The sequence below is a fragment of the Culicoides brevitarsis genome, chromosome 3, assembly GCF_036172545.1.
Source record: "Culicoides brevitarsis isolate CSIRO-B50_1 chromosome 3, AGI_CSIRO_Cbre_v1, whole genome shotgun sequence".
In the NCBI taxonomy this organism is placed as follows: domain Eukaryota; kingdom Metazoa; phylum Arthropoda; class Insecta; order Diptera; family Ceratopogonidae; genus Culicoides; species Culicoides brevitarsis.
This window is the reverse complement of record NC_087087.1, coordinates 7,420,176-7,436,592: the sequence shown is the minus strand read 5'-3', so window position 1 is coordinate 7,436,592 and position 16,417 is coordinate 7,420,176. Positions and strand designations below refer to the sequence as shown.

Below are 16,417 nucleotides of genomic sequence, written 5' to 3'. Positions count from 1 at the left end.
TGAAAAATGATTCATTCAAATTTAATGCAAAAACTTTTTGTAACATAATACATTTTTCAGTACTTTTCTCTCTTATTTTTCACTCCTTTTCTCCAATTTCATTTTTAATTCACTTTTTTTTCTCAAAAACTTTTCATGGCCTTCCATTAGTTGAATATTGAAAAAAAAATCGATCGATTTTCCTTTTTAAAAAGGGAGCAAAATTAATAATAAAAACTTTTTAAAAGTCGTTTAATTCGAACGAACGCCAATTTATTGCTCATAAAACCGTTTTTAAATCCAGAAAAAAAAAAATTTTTAATTCCGCAAAGTTGAGAATCGAGAAACGTGTCCCGTTATCGAGCTCAGTGAAGTAATATTTTTCCCACAAAAACATAATTTTAATTTCATTTTGCGTCATAATTTGATTTAAATCCCAACCGACTGTCCCACATACCTTTTTTTTTCTTTATCTCTTGTGTTTAACGTACAGCGCATTATCGCACGTGTTACTCATAATTTATCGTGCAAAAATTATGTGTGTGACTAGACAAGAAGGGATCGAGAGAGAAAAAAAAAACAAACAAATAGAGGAGTGACTGACGTATAAATGAATTGTAATCCATCTGTAATGATAAAATTTTGAGGTTTTTTTATGCATTACATCGTTTCACATTGCATCACGTCAGAGATTATTCTCGTTCCTCTGCGGGATTATCACGTAAAATTTCTCACAAATAACTTTTTGAGTCACTTCCAGGTGATTTGAACATCCGATGATGCCTGGAATCGTCTTACAACTGAACAGGAACTTAGTTTAGTTCCGTATTTCAAAGGAAAAACTTCATAAAATGAATTTCTTGAAAAAATTGGGCGTTACTTTGATCGTAATTCTAAATTTTAATTTGAATTTGAGTGAAAAAACTGACGAAAAAGCCATCGAGACAGTGAGATACTTGCCAGAAGTCGTCAAAAATGATCTTATTCAACTTTTGCATATTCATGACGTCGTAATAAGTCACGAAAAATACCCGCAGGACGTCAATTTCTTCGAAGATTGCAAGAAATCTCTCGAAAATTTGAGAATGATGGAAGAAAATTTAGTTTCAAAAGAAGGAAATTTTAAAAAACCAGAAAATGCGAATTTTGATCGAGTTTTTGAATTGAGTGCAAAAGTGACGAAGGTTCAGAAGGAAATAAATGATAACGAAAGAGATGAAAAATACGTCAAGATGTTGGAAGGAGGCGATATAAACTTGAATGACTCGTTAAGTGAAGTTATCAAAAGCTGTGAATCATTTTCAGGAGATGTTACGTCATTCGTAAGTAACTTTGGATTTTTTTGAAATTTTTTTTTTGCATTTTTTTAAAATTAAAAAAAATTATTTTTTTGGTTTTCAATTAAGAAATTTTTTTTTTAAATTAAATTAATATTTTATTTAATTAATTTTGTAAATTAAAATAATTAAAGAATTAATTGATTAATTAATTTTTAATTATTTAATTTTTTTATAAAATAATTTAATAAATTTTAGGTTTTAATTTATTAATTTAATTTTATTAAATTAATATTTTTTTATTAATTTAATTATAAAATAAAATTTTATTTAATAATAAAATTAAATTAATAAATTAAAAACTAAAATTTATTAAAATAATTTATAAAAAAAATTAAAAATTAATTAATCAATTAATTCTATAATTATTTTAATTTATAAAATTAATTAAATTAAAAATTAAATAAAATATTAATTAATTTAATTTAATTATTTTAATTTATTACTTTAAATTTTTTATTTTACGTAAATTAATTATTAATTAAGAAATTTAATTTAAAAATTTTAAAAAGTTGAGAAACAAAATTAATTTATTTATTTAAAAAAAAAATATTTAATTTTTTAATTAAACCAAATTTTTTTAGCAATTTTAAGGTACTTTTGGTCAAAATTAATATAAAAAATTGCTCAAAAAATATTTTGAAATCTTATAAAGTTTAACAAAGTATTTAAAATAATTTTTTTCAATTTTACAGGGCTTCAACAACACAGAAAATCCACAAAATATCGTTCTCTTCACAAGTTTTTGTATAACTCTCGAGTCTCGTATCCTTGGAATTTTAGAATTTCTCTCTTCTCTTGTGAAGCTTCATCATAAAAATTTCTGGAAGAAAATTTTCAACTTCCAACTCACAGAAGAAAATGTTTTTACTCATTGGACCAAACTCACTTCCAACGTTGAAACGCAACTTGCCAAATTCGATTACTCCGAAATAAACGAAATCGATGAAGAACCTCCTTTTAGCTTCGATGGACTCGGCGATGGATTGATAATTAACGGGATGCAAATCAACGAGAATAAAGTCTTGAACGTTGATACATGTAATTGTCCAGCTAAAGGAGTTCACAGCATCAATTTCGAGAATAAAATGGGTTTCACAAAAGGTTACGAAGATTTCACAAACAACCTTAAATGCAATGGAGATATTTTCGAATGCGAAGCAGCAAAGAAAACCTACAATTTTTGTTTCGACAACACAGAAAGATACAAAGCTTTTGCCGAAGAAGGAACAGTTTTTCCGCTAGGCAAGAAAATGCCAAGCGAAAGAAAATGCTATCCCACGAGACATGTTGAAGTTGCGTCAAGTTGCATGTTTTGCAAGTGTCGATGTATCGATAGCGAAAGCATAACGGCCTTCGCATTGCAAGAAACGTTATCGGATGTCACAGAAAATAAGTAAACATTTTGAATTAGCGAAAAAGCGATTTTCAAATTTTTAACGGTCATTTTTTGAATTGACATTTACGAAATTTTTCCTTTTTCAGAGTGATCGGAGGATGGAATTTGAAAATTTTGGACCAAAATACTGTCTCTATAGTCGCTTTGGTTCGTAAAATTGGGAAATTTGGCATAACCATTGGCGATGCAGAGTTTCCTGATCCTCGAAAAGAGGAAAAATTCAACATGAATGCGACGCATCATACGATTGCTCTGTCTGACGTTGTAGCTCCCGATAATCACGTTATAACGGGCATTCGTTTTGCCTCTTATCCAGTTCAATTGGAGATCCGAGTTCATAAATACAATTTTTTCACGGGTGAAGTTGAAAAGGATAATGGAACATGGATTAGAAGTTCAAAAGATGTTCAAACTCTGCCAAAATTGGAAATTGAAAGGGATTGGCCAATGAAAGATCCTTCAGAAGAAAGTTTTTCTACATTTGAAAATTATCAAGTTGATTTTCAGCCGACTAAATGGGAAACGGATCTCGCATCAACCATCGTTCCATCGATAGACGTAGCAGATCTGAATGAAAACTTAAGAGTTCCGTTACGAGGAATTGGACTTGTTTATCGCAACAAATCTGCAGGCGAAGCAGGAATTATTTCAGCGAAAATTTCCAAATTTAACTTCAATGGTTTGTGGAAACTTGAACAAATCTCCATGAAAGATGAGCCTGATGACGATGACAAAAATCAAGGAGCCTTGGGAGCTCCAGTTATCGCTGCCATTAGCGTCTCATCGATTCTCGGCTTTATTGCAGTCTCAACTGGAATCATTAGAAAACGCAAATCGGATCAAATGTCAAAAGAACTTCAAACAGTTTGCGTTGCCAATCCTCCAATCGATCAATCCTCATCCTCTGAAGAATCAGAATCTGAAAGCTCAGATGAAGATGAAGAAGACGAAAGTTCAGACGATAGCGAATCAGAAGACTCCGATGATACTGTCGCCGAAAAAAAGTGATGATAAAAAGTGTCTCGTCGGAATCCCATAAAAAATTTAACAATATTGATTTTCAGCACAGATAATAACGATAAATACAATAAAATATTCAAGTAGGTACCTCGTGTTACTTGCAAATGACAATTGTTGGTACCTACAGCGAAACTTCTTGTGGAGAAAACTTCTTGTAATGACAGGCAAAAAAATATTTATTCTACGTGAAAAATAACAACCTACACTGCAAAAGTGAGTGAGCAGAACGACGTCACGAACCGAAAAAGGGAACGAACGTGAAGTTTTGTACTTTTAACTTACAGAAATCATCAAAATTGGCATTGGGATTTGCTAAAAAATTATAAAGAGCGAATCCCAATGCAAATTTTTGATGATATTAGTTTTTTTTAACAAAGATGGATTTTGCGAATCTATCAAGTTCGTTCATAAACCTCAAAAGATTCGCAAAATTCATCTTTAAGGAAAAATAACTTTCGAAAAATTCGAATCATCAAAAATTTGCATTGGGATTCGCTCAAAAAATGTTCACAGAGCGAATCCCAATGCAAAATTTTGATGATTTCGGATTTTTTATTTTTTTAAAGATGGATTTTGCGAATCTATGAAGTTCATTAAATTCATCTTTAAGGAAAAATATTTTTCGAAAAATTCGAATCATCAAAAATTTGCATTGGGATTTGATCAAAAAAATTTATAGAACAAATCCCAACGCGAAATTTTGATGATTTCAGATTTTTTACATTATAAAAGATGGATTTTGCGAATCTATCAAGATCGTTCTTGAGCCTCAAAAGATTCGCAAAATCCATCTTTAAAAATTTCTGGCTTTCGAAAAATTTTAATCATCAAAATTGGCATTGGGATTTTCTCTATAAATCTTTTAAGTAAATCCCAATGCATATTTTTTGATGATTAAAATTTTCTTTTCTTCAATTAAAAGTACACAGTTTCACGTTCAGACCTTTCTCAAAAAAAGGAACAAAAAAATTGTTGATGTTGTTGTTGCTAAGCTTCGGCATGCTATTTTTTGCTCATTAAACTTGTACAAATCCCTTGTTACAGACCCGAGATAAAATGAAATGTATATAATAAAATGGATATGGTTGCCAGACAAAACCCTCCTTTTTACTGAAGGGTGTATCCAAACTTATATACACACACAAAAAAGGAGGAAAATTTTTTTTTCAAAAAAAGAAGCGAAAAAATGTTTTATTTTATGACAAGCTTGATGTTTGCTTTCTTCTAGTTTATTCGAGAGACCATGTGTTACACGAAATGGAAGGACGTGAGTTTTTTCGAAGGGATCTCTTCTCTCTGATGGAGTCAAGACCCCCCTTTTTGCTCGGAACTCATGACTCTCTTAATTTATACTTTTTTCTCATTTTTTGATGGTAACAGTTGTTAACATTTTTCTCTTTTTTTAAGGAAAAAAAATTTCTTGTTTGATCACAGTCATCAGAGTAATGAAGAAAAAACTTTTTTTTTTGCACTTTACTTTAATTTCACATCAGAAGAAATTTCATTCCCTACAGCTGCAACGCCTTGACTAGACAAATCCCATACTTTTCTCGAGCATATCAACACGCCATGAAAATGTGACATTTTTGTGGAGTAAAAAACGTCGGATATCTTTATAATCGTCATAAAAATAGGGAAAAATTTCAGTTCACTTTCAGGGACACTTTCGGTAATGTCATTGTTGTCATTTCTCCATATTGAAACCATCATATTGGCATCATGATATCTCTCTTGTGTAAATATCGTGTGTGTCTCTCTTATCCAAGGATGATAATTTTCTACTGTTTTTTATGTCTTTTATATCTTTTTTTCTCGTGCCTCAGATCTCTGTGTGTCTATAATGAAATTTTCCGCTTTTATGCATTTTGTGGATAAATAAAACTTTCATATTTACTGTTCTGTTCCTTTTCCGCTTATTTTTTTTTTCGGGGCAGAAAATGAACTAAAACATGCGTATAATGAGGTTGAGTCGCTATGAGTAAAATTAGATATGTGAGAAAAATATTTTATCTTATCAGTGAGTGCACATCAAAAAAAATACAAGATATTTATGTAAATGTTGAGAAATTTGCATTGTAACATGATCTATAGAGTGACGCGTTCGACGACTTGTTTTAATGGGCGACGAAGAAAGAAAAAAAACGACACAGAAATTTATTAGTAGACAGACGTCGATATATCAATTACCATATGAATAGAGCGAATGGTGAATGAATTGACAACATACAGAATAAACAACGACGAAAAAAAAAAATATCGAATGAAATATCGGTTGTTCGATAAATTTATTGGTGATAGATTGGACATTGGTTTACGGATCATAATTTCATGCTGTGATGGGAGTTTAGCAGAAGGTAGGTAGGTAGATGGGAATGAATTTAAAGGTTTGAGAGATTTTTACGGAGATAAGAAATTAAAGTCAGAGGTTAGAGAAAGGGCTTTGAGGTTAAGAAATTAATTTTTAGTACTAAAAATGAGTTTGAAAAGTTTGAAAATTTACTTTTAGTACTAAAAAATTTTTAATAGTTCTAAAAATGAACTTTTAGTACTAAAAATGAATCTTTAAAGTCAAGAAGAAAATCAACAAGGTCTAAAAATGAACTTTTAGTACTAAAAATGAATCTTTTGAATCAAGATGAGAATTCATGAGGTCTAAAAATGAACTTTTAGTACTAAAAATGAATCTCTTGAATGAAGAAGAGAATCCACAAGGTCTAAAAATGAACTTTTAGTACTAAAAATGAATCTTTTGAATCAAGATGAGAATTCATGAGGTCTAAAAATGAACTTTTAGTACTAAAAATGAATCTTTAAAGTCAAGAAGAAAATCAACAAGGTCTAAAAATGAACTTTTAGTACTAAAAATGAATTTCTTGAATCAAGATGAGAATTCAAAAGATCTAAAAATAAACTTTTAGTACTAAAAATGAATCTTTAAAGTCAAGAAGAAAATCAACAAGGTCTAAAAATGAACTTTTAGTACTAAAAATGAATCTTTAAAATCAAGAAGAGAATTCATGAGGTCTAAAAATGAACTTTTAGTACTAAAAATGAATCTTTTGAATCAAGATGAGAATTCATGAGGTCTAAAAATGAACTTTTAGTACTAAAAATGAATCTTTTGAATCAAGAAGAGAATTCACGAGGTCTAAAAATGAACTTTTAGTACTAAAAATGAATCTCTTGAATGAAGAAGAGAATTCACGAGGTCTAAAAATGAACTTTGAGTACTAAAAATGAACTTTTAGTACTAAAAATGAATCTCTTGAATGAAGAAGAGAATTCATGAGGTCTAAAAATGAACTTTTAGTACTAAAAATGAATCTTTTGAATTAAGATGAGAAAAGATGAAATTAAGATGAAATGAACTTTTAGTACTAAAAATGAATCTCTTGAATCAAGAAGAGAATTCATGAGGTCTAAAAATGAACTTTTAGTACTAAAAATGAATCTTTTGAATCAAGAAGAGAATTCACGAGGTCTAAAAATGAACTTTTAGTACTAAAAATGAATCTTTAAAATCAAGAAGAGAATTCACGAGGTCTAAAAATGAACTTTTAGTACTAAAAATGAATTTTTAAAATCAAGAAGAAAATTCACGAGGTCTAAAAATGAACTTTTAGTACTAAAAATTAATAGAAATACTCCTAAAATTATCTCTGAAACCTTTAAAAGCCCAAAAAATCAATTTTATTAATCCAAAATCCAATAAATTCAGATCTTCATTAAAAACAACTCAATTTTTGGTAAATTCCATTAACTATCCTACCTCTACCAATTTTTTCAATACAAAATTTATTACATATTTTTTTGTTAACCGATACTTTTATAATTCCATCTTTGTCTTGTTTTTTGTCTCTTTCTTTCTTTTTTTATCCGCCATTCGATCAACATAAAAACAATAATAAAAAAAAGTCACCAACTATCATCATTACGAGCCATGTCTCTAACTGTTTCTCGTCACATATCCAAAAAAAAAAATCAAGCGCGCGAGCGATACCACACCTCAGTAATCTAATCATAATAATGTTGTTTTTTTGGATGTTATTTCCTTTATTCACAATAATAATAATAAATAAATAAATAACAACAACAAAACAACATCATCATCACTGATTCAGATACAATTCGAAATGAAAACGAAAAAAATTATAACAACATCATAAATCAAGACAAGAGATTCGACTCAGAGGAACAAGTGGACAAGATTATTACACAATAAAAAAAAATAACATGCGTACGAACAAAACGGTTTTTTTATGTTCATGAAAGAAAAAAAAAAGCTTCTTTAAAAAAAAGAGTTACACATTCTATTCATTGTAAATTGAATAAAATTATCAAGTGTCTTTTAAAATTCACAGCACGTAATTACTTTATCGCCAAATAAATAAAATAATTTTTGGAAGTCAAGAAATTCGTGCTAATTGATATGTAAATTATCGTAAATAATTATTACGATATTTTTGGAGTAATAATTTTTAATAATCTTTTGTAATTTGCCGTTCACATTTCCATTGAATGGAATTGAAGACTAAAATATTAAAATTCTTAACAATTTTATGAATAATCATTTTGTTTCAATCTCTGATTATTTTTTTTTTAGTCTAGTCTGTTGTTTGTTTATTTGTTTCCGTCTTTTCTTTTGCATTTCATAAGAAATAAAAAGAAATAATGGAAAAATATTCAAACAATCCAGACGAAAAACGGAATAATTCACTGCACATTTTCTTCCATCTTTTTTTTTTCTTCCTCATCTTCTTGCCATGTTTAACAATCAAGAACAAGAAATCACTTCACTTTACGTTCTGGGAGGGTAGGAAAAAAAAGTAAGAAACACTGCAGTGAAGTTCATTCATGATATATTATAACTAAACCACCCTCCATCCTCATACAGGCGGTTTAATGCTTCTTCCATGTGCTATAAAATTCGTAGAAAAATTTGTAAAGAAATTTATTTATTGCAATAAAAAGCGTCGTCGACGTTGCTCGTCTTCATATTTTGTGCGTTTTTCAAAAAAAAAACATCCGTACGTGATTTTTTTTTCTTCTTCAATTTTACTGCGGTATGCATAAAAATGGGATAACATTTTTGCATAGTTACCATTTTTTTTTTGCTTGCTGCTCTGACATTGAGCTAAAATATGAAACAGGAAATAACGAACTATATTTGAAAAATTCTTTCATTCTTTTCCAACTCTTTCTCTCTCGAAGCATTTTTAGAGCATTTTTATTATATTATTCTTATAGTTTATATTTTTTTTTTTACTAGTTGCACTAAAAGCGGAAAAATCTCTCGGAATATTTTTGCGATGGCAAAATCTTGCAGCAATGGCAGACTAATTTTCGCCATTTGTGTTCGTTTCTTGCCTATCTGATCCTTGTTGAAAATATTTCGCAATTGAAAACCGACTAAAGCAAACAACACAAGGCAGGCAAGCAAGCAAGCAAAATAAAAAAAATATATATAAAATTGTTCATACATCCCTTTTGTTGTCTTTTGTTTAAACAACAATATAAACGAACTATAAAAGCTAAAAGTTTTTCGCAATATTTTTTTTTATTTTGTGAAAAAAAAAACGTATTTGATGGATTTTTGGGGATGTCTGTCTTTTAATTTTCTTTAGAATTAATTAGAATTTTTAACATAATTTGACATATTTTTTTTTTTTTTGAAAATTAAAAATTAAATTAAAAAAAAAATTAAAATAAATAAAATATTAATTAAAAAAAAAATTAAATTAATTTTATTAATAAAAAAATTAATTAATTAATTAATATTTAAATAATTTAATAAATTAAATTTATTTAAAATTTATTTTTTTTATATATTAAACATATTTTTTTTTTTTGAAAAATTAAATTATTTGAATTATTAAATTAATTAATTTATTAATATTAATAATATTATTAATATTTTAATTACTTAATTACTTTCAAAAAAAAATTTTTAAATAAAAAAATATAATTAATTAATTTTATTGTGTTAAAATTATTGTAATTAAAATTTAAATAAAATTAATATTAAAATATTTAATTAATAAAATAAATTAAATTAAAATTAATTTAAAATTAAATTTTTTTGGTTCAAAATTAATTTATTAAATAAATTATTTTTATTAAATATAAATTAATAATTTATTAAAAATTAATAAAATTTTAAAAAAATTGTTAAATTATTATATTTTAATTGAAATAATTTAAATCAAAATTAATTTAAATTTTTATTTTAAAATTAATTTTAAACGATTTGGCTTATTTGTAAATTTTTTTTTATATCAAAGAAGTACAAAAAATATTTTTTTAAATTAAACGAATAACTAAATTTAAATTTTTTTTTTAATTTAATGAATTAATTTTTTAATTCATTAATTTAATTATTTAATTAATTTTTCTTTGTTTTGTAGAAATTTTTGAACAAAAATGGACTTAAGTCTCGAATTTTTTTCATAATGTGAATTTCTTTTAGTTTTTATAGTTTTCCAGTTGTGTGTCTGAATTTTTCTCTGCTATTTTGTTATTTTTTATATATATTTTATTGTTCTTTCGTATTTTTTTTTGCTTCATGTCTTTGTCTGTCGCATAGCCTGGCGTACTGAAAAAGGGTAGTTTGCTCATTTTATGCAATAATTAAAAAGTTTTATCGCACCCCCTCTTTATCCCCGAATTAAAGGAAAAAAAGTCGAAAAAAAGTTCATGGATATCTTTGTTTGCTCAGCCTTTCATTTCAATTGTTTGTCTGTCTCTTTTCTTGTTGTTATTTCCGTTCGTTTAATTTTTTTTTCAGTATTTTTTTTTTTTAGAAATAAAAAAAAGAATTATTTGAAGAGACTTACCTTCATTTCTAGCAGCAAAACAGGTTGACGTTGATAAATTCAATAAAAATATGTACATAAATATTAGACAAAATTGCCGAAAAATTGTCTGACTCCTACAAAAACTGCTACTTTTCCTACTCGTACACGACTTTCCTACTGTATTTGTGTCAATATTCGCGTGACATGTGCGTAATTTTAACTTGACTGGCAGCACTGTCCAGAAACTTCGACTGTTATCACATGTCACATTTTCGTCGCTGCGATGCCACGACGATGTTCGGTTCGGTAAACAGTCCATTGTTGTGCTCTGTTCTACATTGTCGTCATCCTGAAATGAGAGAAAGAAAAAAATGGGGAAAATTAGAACGACATTCCAGATGGCTTCGAATCGCTCATGGCGTCAAAGAGCGTGTTAAAACACAAAAAGCAATCAATTGCACGCAATCTTTACCGCACTCGTTTTTTGTGCTCGCTTGCATAATAAATACAATTGCAAATTATCATCTGGTATCAATGTTCTGTGTGAGACGCGCACAATTGACGCACACACACGAGAACATACCGAAAAACATGCGATAAATAACAAATTTGTCCATTCAATTAAGCTAATACTCGATAATTGAATCGGGCAAAATAGTTGTTTGTCAGTAAATGAACGTTGTTTGGCCTGAAATTTGTTGAAAAAAAAACTAGAAAAATAAAACATATCGAACCAATTAGTTTTGAATCTCGCACTGTCTCTTTTTCGCTCTCGCAAATTGTTTTTATTGTTATTTTGATAAAAACAATATTTATTTTTGAAATTAGTTTATTTTTATTTGTAGTTAAAAATTATTGAAAAATTAGTAAAAAAATATTTTTAAAATTTTTAACGGTCAATTTTTGAATTAAAAGTTTAAAATTTACAATTTTTTTTTTATTTTTAAATAAATTTAAATTTTTCTAATTTTTTTACAATTTATAATAATAATATTTTTTAAAATTTATTAACAAATTACAAAAATTTAAAAATACAAAAATTTTAAATTATGAAATAAAATTTAATTGAAAAATATAAAAAATTAAAAATTTCATTGAACACGAATTAATTTTATTTTTATTTAAATTTCAAATTTTTAACAGTCAATTTATAAATTTTAAAAAATTATTTTTTTTATATTTAAATAAATTATTATTTTTTAATTTTAATTTTTATATGTATAAAATTAACAATTTTTAAATAATAAAATATTAGATATAATTAAAAAAATTTAATTTTAAAAATAAATAATTTAATTTTTTTTTTAAATTCAGTTAATTATTTATGTTTTTGTTTTAATTATTTAATATAAATTTTTAAAATTTTTTAAAATTTTAATTTTAAAAAAATATTTTAAAATATTAATAAATTTAAATAATGTATATTTAATTAAAAAAATTATTAAAAATTAAACGTTTAAATAAAATAATATTTTTATTTAATTAAATTAAATTAATTATTTTTTAATTTAATTTTTTTATTTTAATTTAAAAATTTATAAAAATTAAATTTGATTTAAATTTTATTATAAATTAATATTAATAAAAAAAAATAATTAAATAAATATTAAAAGATTAAAATTTAATTTAAAAAAATAAAATATTTATTAATTTTAAATTGAAATAAAAATCGAAATTTCTTTCAAAATTAAATTTGTAATGCTTTTAAAACCGATTATTTCGTTAAATTAACTATTATTGAAATTTCTTCACTCTCACTCTTGATTAAAAATTTCATAGAAAAAGCGGCAAAAAAAATCAGTTAATCATAATCGAAAAAAGAAAAGAAATAAAAAAAACATATTGGCAATTTATCGCCAAAAGCCATAAATAAACACAGATATGCAAGTGTGATAAATGGGCAGATCAAATTTAAAATCGTGATATGTGAATATTCAAGCTACAACATCACTTATCTCAATTATAGTCGTTTCATGCGGCAGAGGTGTGTTTCCACATATACAAAATACTCACTTAACTCGCGATGCCGCGTGATATTTTATTATTATTGTTATTATATTTAGTAGTATTTACTTTTGTAGCGGTTTCTCCTCTCCGACACACAGAGCCGCGCATATAAATGACGATTATCTTTATCACGTTAATGTTAATGCTACTGATATCCTGTTTTTAATCAATAATTGTTATCTGGCGGACATTTATCATCTTTTATTATTGCGCTGTCGTTTATTTTGTATGGGAAACGTGACTTTTCTTCGGTCAATATAGGCAATGTATGTCCTTGCTGCGAAGGTTTAACATTGGATATGGCAGTTAATTTATTGCGGTTTGACCAATTCTTATCAGTTTTGAACAGATTTTTGGAAAGAAATTACTTTTTGATGGAAAAAAGTTGAAAAAATGGCTTGAATTAGCAGGAAAGCGATTTTCAAATTTTTTTAACGGTCATTTTTTGAATTGACAGATTATGATTTTTAATTAAAATTTAACAAATTTTAAAGAAAATTTTAATATTCAATGAATTTTTTCAAAAATATAAAATTTTCTTTTAGAATTTGTCAAATTTTTAACAAATTTTAATTAAAAATCATAATCTGTCAATTCAAAAAATGACCGTTAAAAAATTTGAAAATCGCTTTTCTGCTAATTCAACCTGTTTTTATTTAAATTTGTTGAATTATTCCTTATACATTGCCACAAAATTGCATTTTAGCAAAGATGCAACTCAAAAATGTCACGTCATTTAAAATTGAAGCACTTTTTTGTGTTGCTAACAACCCTTATTCATCATCTCATCATCAATGTGAATTCAAACTTCAATATTAATGATTATTTTAAAATGTTTGATTGAAATATAAAGACAAAAGTTATACAATGTAAGCACAATTATTATGCCATTGTTTCACTTCTCTTGTTATTTATTCTTTTTTTTTTCTTCTTTCCTCCTTGAAATACACTACACAAGTCATAGATAAGCACAAAAAATCTTCATGTTCAGTTGTTGAACAGAACAACTTATAACTTTTCTCGAACATTTTTTATTTTTTTTTTGCATTTTCTATGAAAATTCAAGGGAAAAATGCAGAAAGGAAAAAGTTTTGCTCTGTAGACACTTTTGTACATCTTTCGCGCAAACTTTTCATTTCTCGTTTTTTCCTCCCTTTTTTTCCCTACTGCAGTTATGACGCAAGCAAGTTGAGTTATATGTTAACAAAATTATTGTTTTATTCGGATTCATATTCGTTTTCTGTATCATTATATATTTTTTTTATCAAACAAACTTTTTTTTTGCTGTTTATTATTTTATAGAGAAAATTTCTCGTCTCTGTATAATTTTTGTAGTGCATATTCATGTGTCAACGATATGTTCCGAAAAAGTTTTGCGAAAATATTTAAAAATTAATAATCATAAAAAAGTAATAAATTTCCTTTTAATGTAACATTAGCAGCGAAAAACTTTTTTTTCTCAAGAGCTACTTTATTTTTTGTTGAGAAAAAAGTAAAATAAATAACAATATTAACGGAAAAAAATATATATTTTTAATAAAAAATAAAATTCAATTGTAAGACTTTTCTCGCCACACATCACATACAAAAATATCGAACAAAAGCCTTAAATATTATTGTTATTATTTTAGGCAAGGGTGTGTCGTTGTCGTCGACATTCTGTTTCGTATGCGGGAAAATTTATTACAAATTTACATAAAATTAGGTCAACATAAGAAAGAAAAGGGAGTTTTTTCAATGTATAAAGTGTACATGTGTGTTAATAAGAATTTAAATTTATATTTTTGCAAGTTTGGTTAAATTTTAGCGCGCAAAAAACTTCGACAGAATTTACATTTTATATACATTTTAAAATAATTATCACCTGGTTCGTGTTGAAATAATATACAGAAAAAAAGTTGCGGAAATTGACAAATAATGTAAAAGTTAGTAGAAAATAGTTTGAGCGTATTTTTGTTAAAACTTAAAAAAATATACGGTAGATGGCGCTTTATAATTTTTTTTTAAATTTAAATATATCAAGTTTAAAATAATTTTATACAAAATTTTTTAAAAAATTATATTTAAAAAAAATTTTTTTTTAATATTTCATGAGAATTTTCACAAAATATTTTTTTTTTAAATTTTTTAAAATAAAAACTATATAATTATTATATAGGAAAATTTTTATGTTCATAAATATTTTAAAATATTTTTTTTTTGTTAAAAAGTTTAATTATTTTAAAAATAAAAATTAATAATTTTTAATAATTATTTAAAAAAAAAATTAAATTATTTTTAAAAATTCTGAAATCCTTAAATTTATTTTTAAAATTATTTAAATAATTAAATTTATTAATAAGAATTTAAAAATAATTTTAATTAAAATTAAAAATTATTAAAAAAAAATTATTATTATTTTTATTAAAATTAAAAATTTAAGTAATAATTATTATAATTTTTTTTTTAATTTTTAATTTTAATTAAAGTTATTTTTAATTCATTTTTTAAAATAATTTTTAAATTACTTATTAATAAATTTATTATTTTAATATTTTTTTAAAAAAAATAAATAAATAACTTTAAAATTTATTTTAAAAATTAAATAAATTTAAAATCTTCGAAAGACCTTTCATGACTCATTATTTTTTTCAATCAAACGAAAAATGCTTCAAAAACATTATTACTACACAAACGAATGTGACGATATGACTTGAGCACAGAAAACGCATATCATGTACTACAAAAATTATTTTGCATGTTATTATTTTATATTATAACATGAATAATAATAATAAAGTTTCGCCTAAAGAGAGTGTGCAAAATTTATATTTTATTTATATACCAACACTCTCTTTCACACACACACGCCGCCGCTGCCGCTGAATCAATGCATTGAAAATGAAAATTAGATTATACATGTACGATACTTGTTTGCAAAAAGTCTGCATGTGAATGAAAAGCGGGAAATAAACTTTGATTAGATTGGGAAATGTGAGTCAAACAAAAAGGCACTAATTAAAATGTTCATAAATTTTATCAATATTGGCAAATTAGCTTGCGTGCCACAGCAACAGAATTGCAATTTTAAATGAAGTCGAGATAAATTTTCCAATTTTTTTTTTTTAGAAGAGTCGTCATAATCAGAAAAATTGGAAAAACAAACAAACATAAAATATTGAACGAAACAAATTGAGGTGAAAAAGATAGACGACGACGAAGCGAAGGAGGCATTGCGTGGCTCAAATTGAAACAATAGCATTCAATCAATGTTCATAAAATATTAATTTCATGTCTGATTGTTCGTGTACTTTTTTTTCGCTGCTTTTTTTTTGGATATAAAACACCGCGATGTGCGCGCGATGATTCAATCAATTGCATGTAAAACGAGGGTAATTGCCGCTAAAATATCCTTTTTCGCTTCGTTTCGTCTGTGAATTTCTCCCTTGATTGTACTGAATCGCATTCAATATTTATTAAAGACTGATTGGTTCGATTAGATTGAAGTTCAATTCAATTCGAGGAATTTCAGAAGAAGAAGAAGAAGTAAAAAAAGTAGCCGTGTCAAAAAATGGAAAGCCTTTAATTGAGGATAATATTGGAAGGTAATTTTCTTTTTTTTTAATAACAATTTACAAAATAATAGCAGTAATAAAAGTCCCATATGAACGTCGTTTTTTAACCCATATTAAAACATTTTGCCACCGAAGCGAATTGGAAAGAATGAGAAAGAGAGAGAGAGAAAAAACGACAAATTGCCTTTCATTACATTAAAAAAAAGTAATCGTTAATTTAAAATGAAATTAAATTGTCCACAAATTGTGTTCCAATATTTTCCTCTCTTGTGTTATAAAGACCTTGAAATTGCCTTTTGTTGATTTTTTTCATGGGATGATGTGATG

At 26.0% G+C, this 16,417-nt stretch overlaps 2 protein-coding genes across 3 annotated transcripts in view; both read right to left on the bottom strand.

Moving 5' to 3' along the window:
• LOC134836089 (thioredoxin domain-containing protein 9) overlaps positions 1-16,417 on the bottom strand; it is a 358,198-nt gene that overhangs the window by 296,786 nt on the left and 44,995 nt on the right. The window lies entirely within an intron of this gene.
• The window catches only part of LOC134836085 (uncharacterized), a 181,269-nt gene that overhangs the window by 148,262 nt on the left and 16,590 nt on the right, over positions 1-16,417 (bottom strand). For both annotated transcript variants that reach the window (XM_063851274.1, XM_063851275.1), the window contains exon 2: positions 10,569-10,878. In XM_063851274.1, coding sequence (XP_063707344.1) covers positions 10,569-10,878 — 310 coding nt within the window. The remainder of the gene's footprint in view (positions 1-10,568; positions 10,879-16,417) is intronic.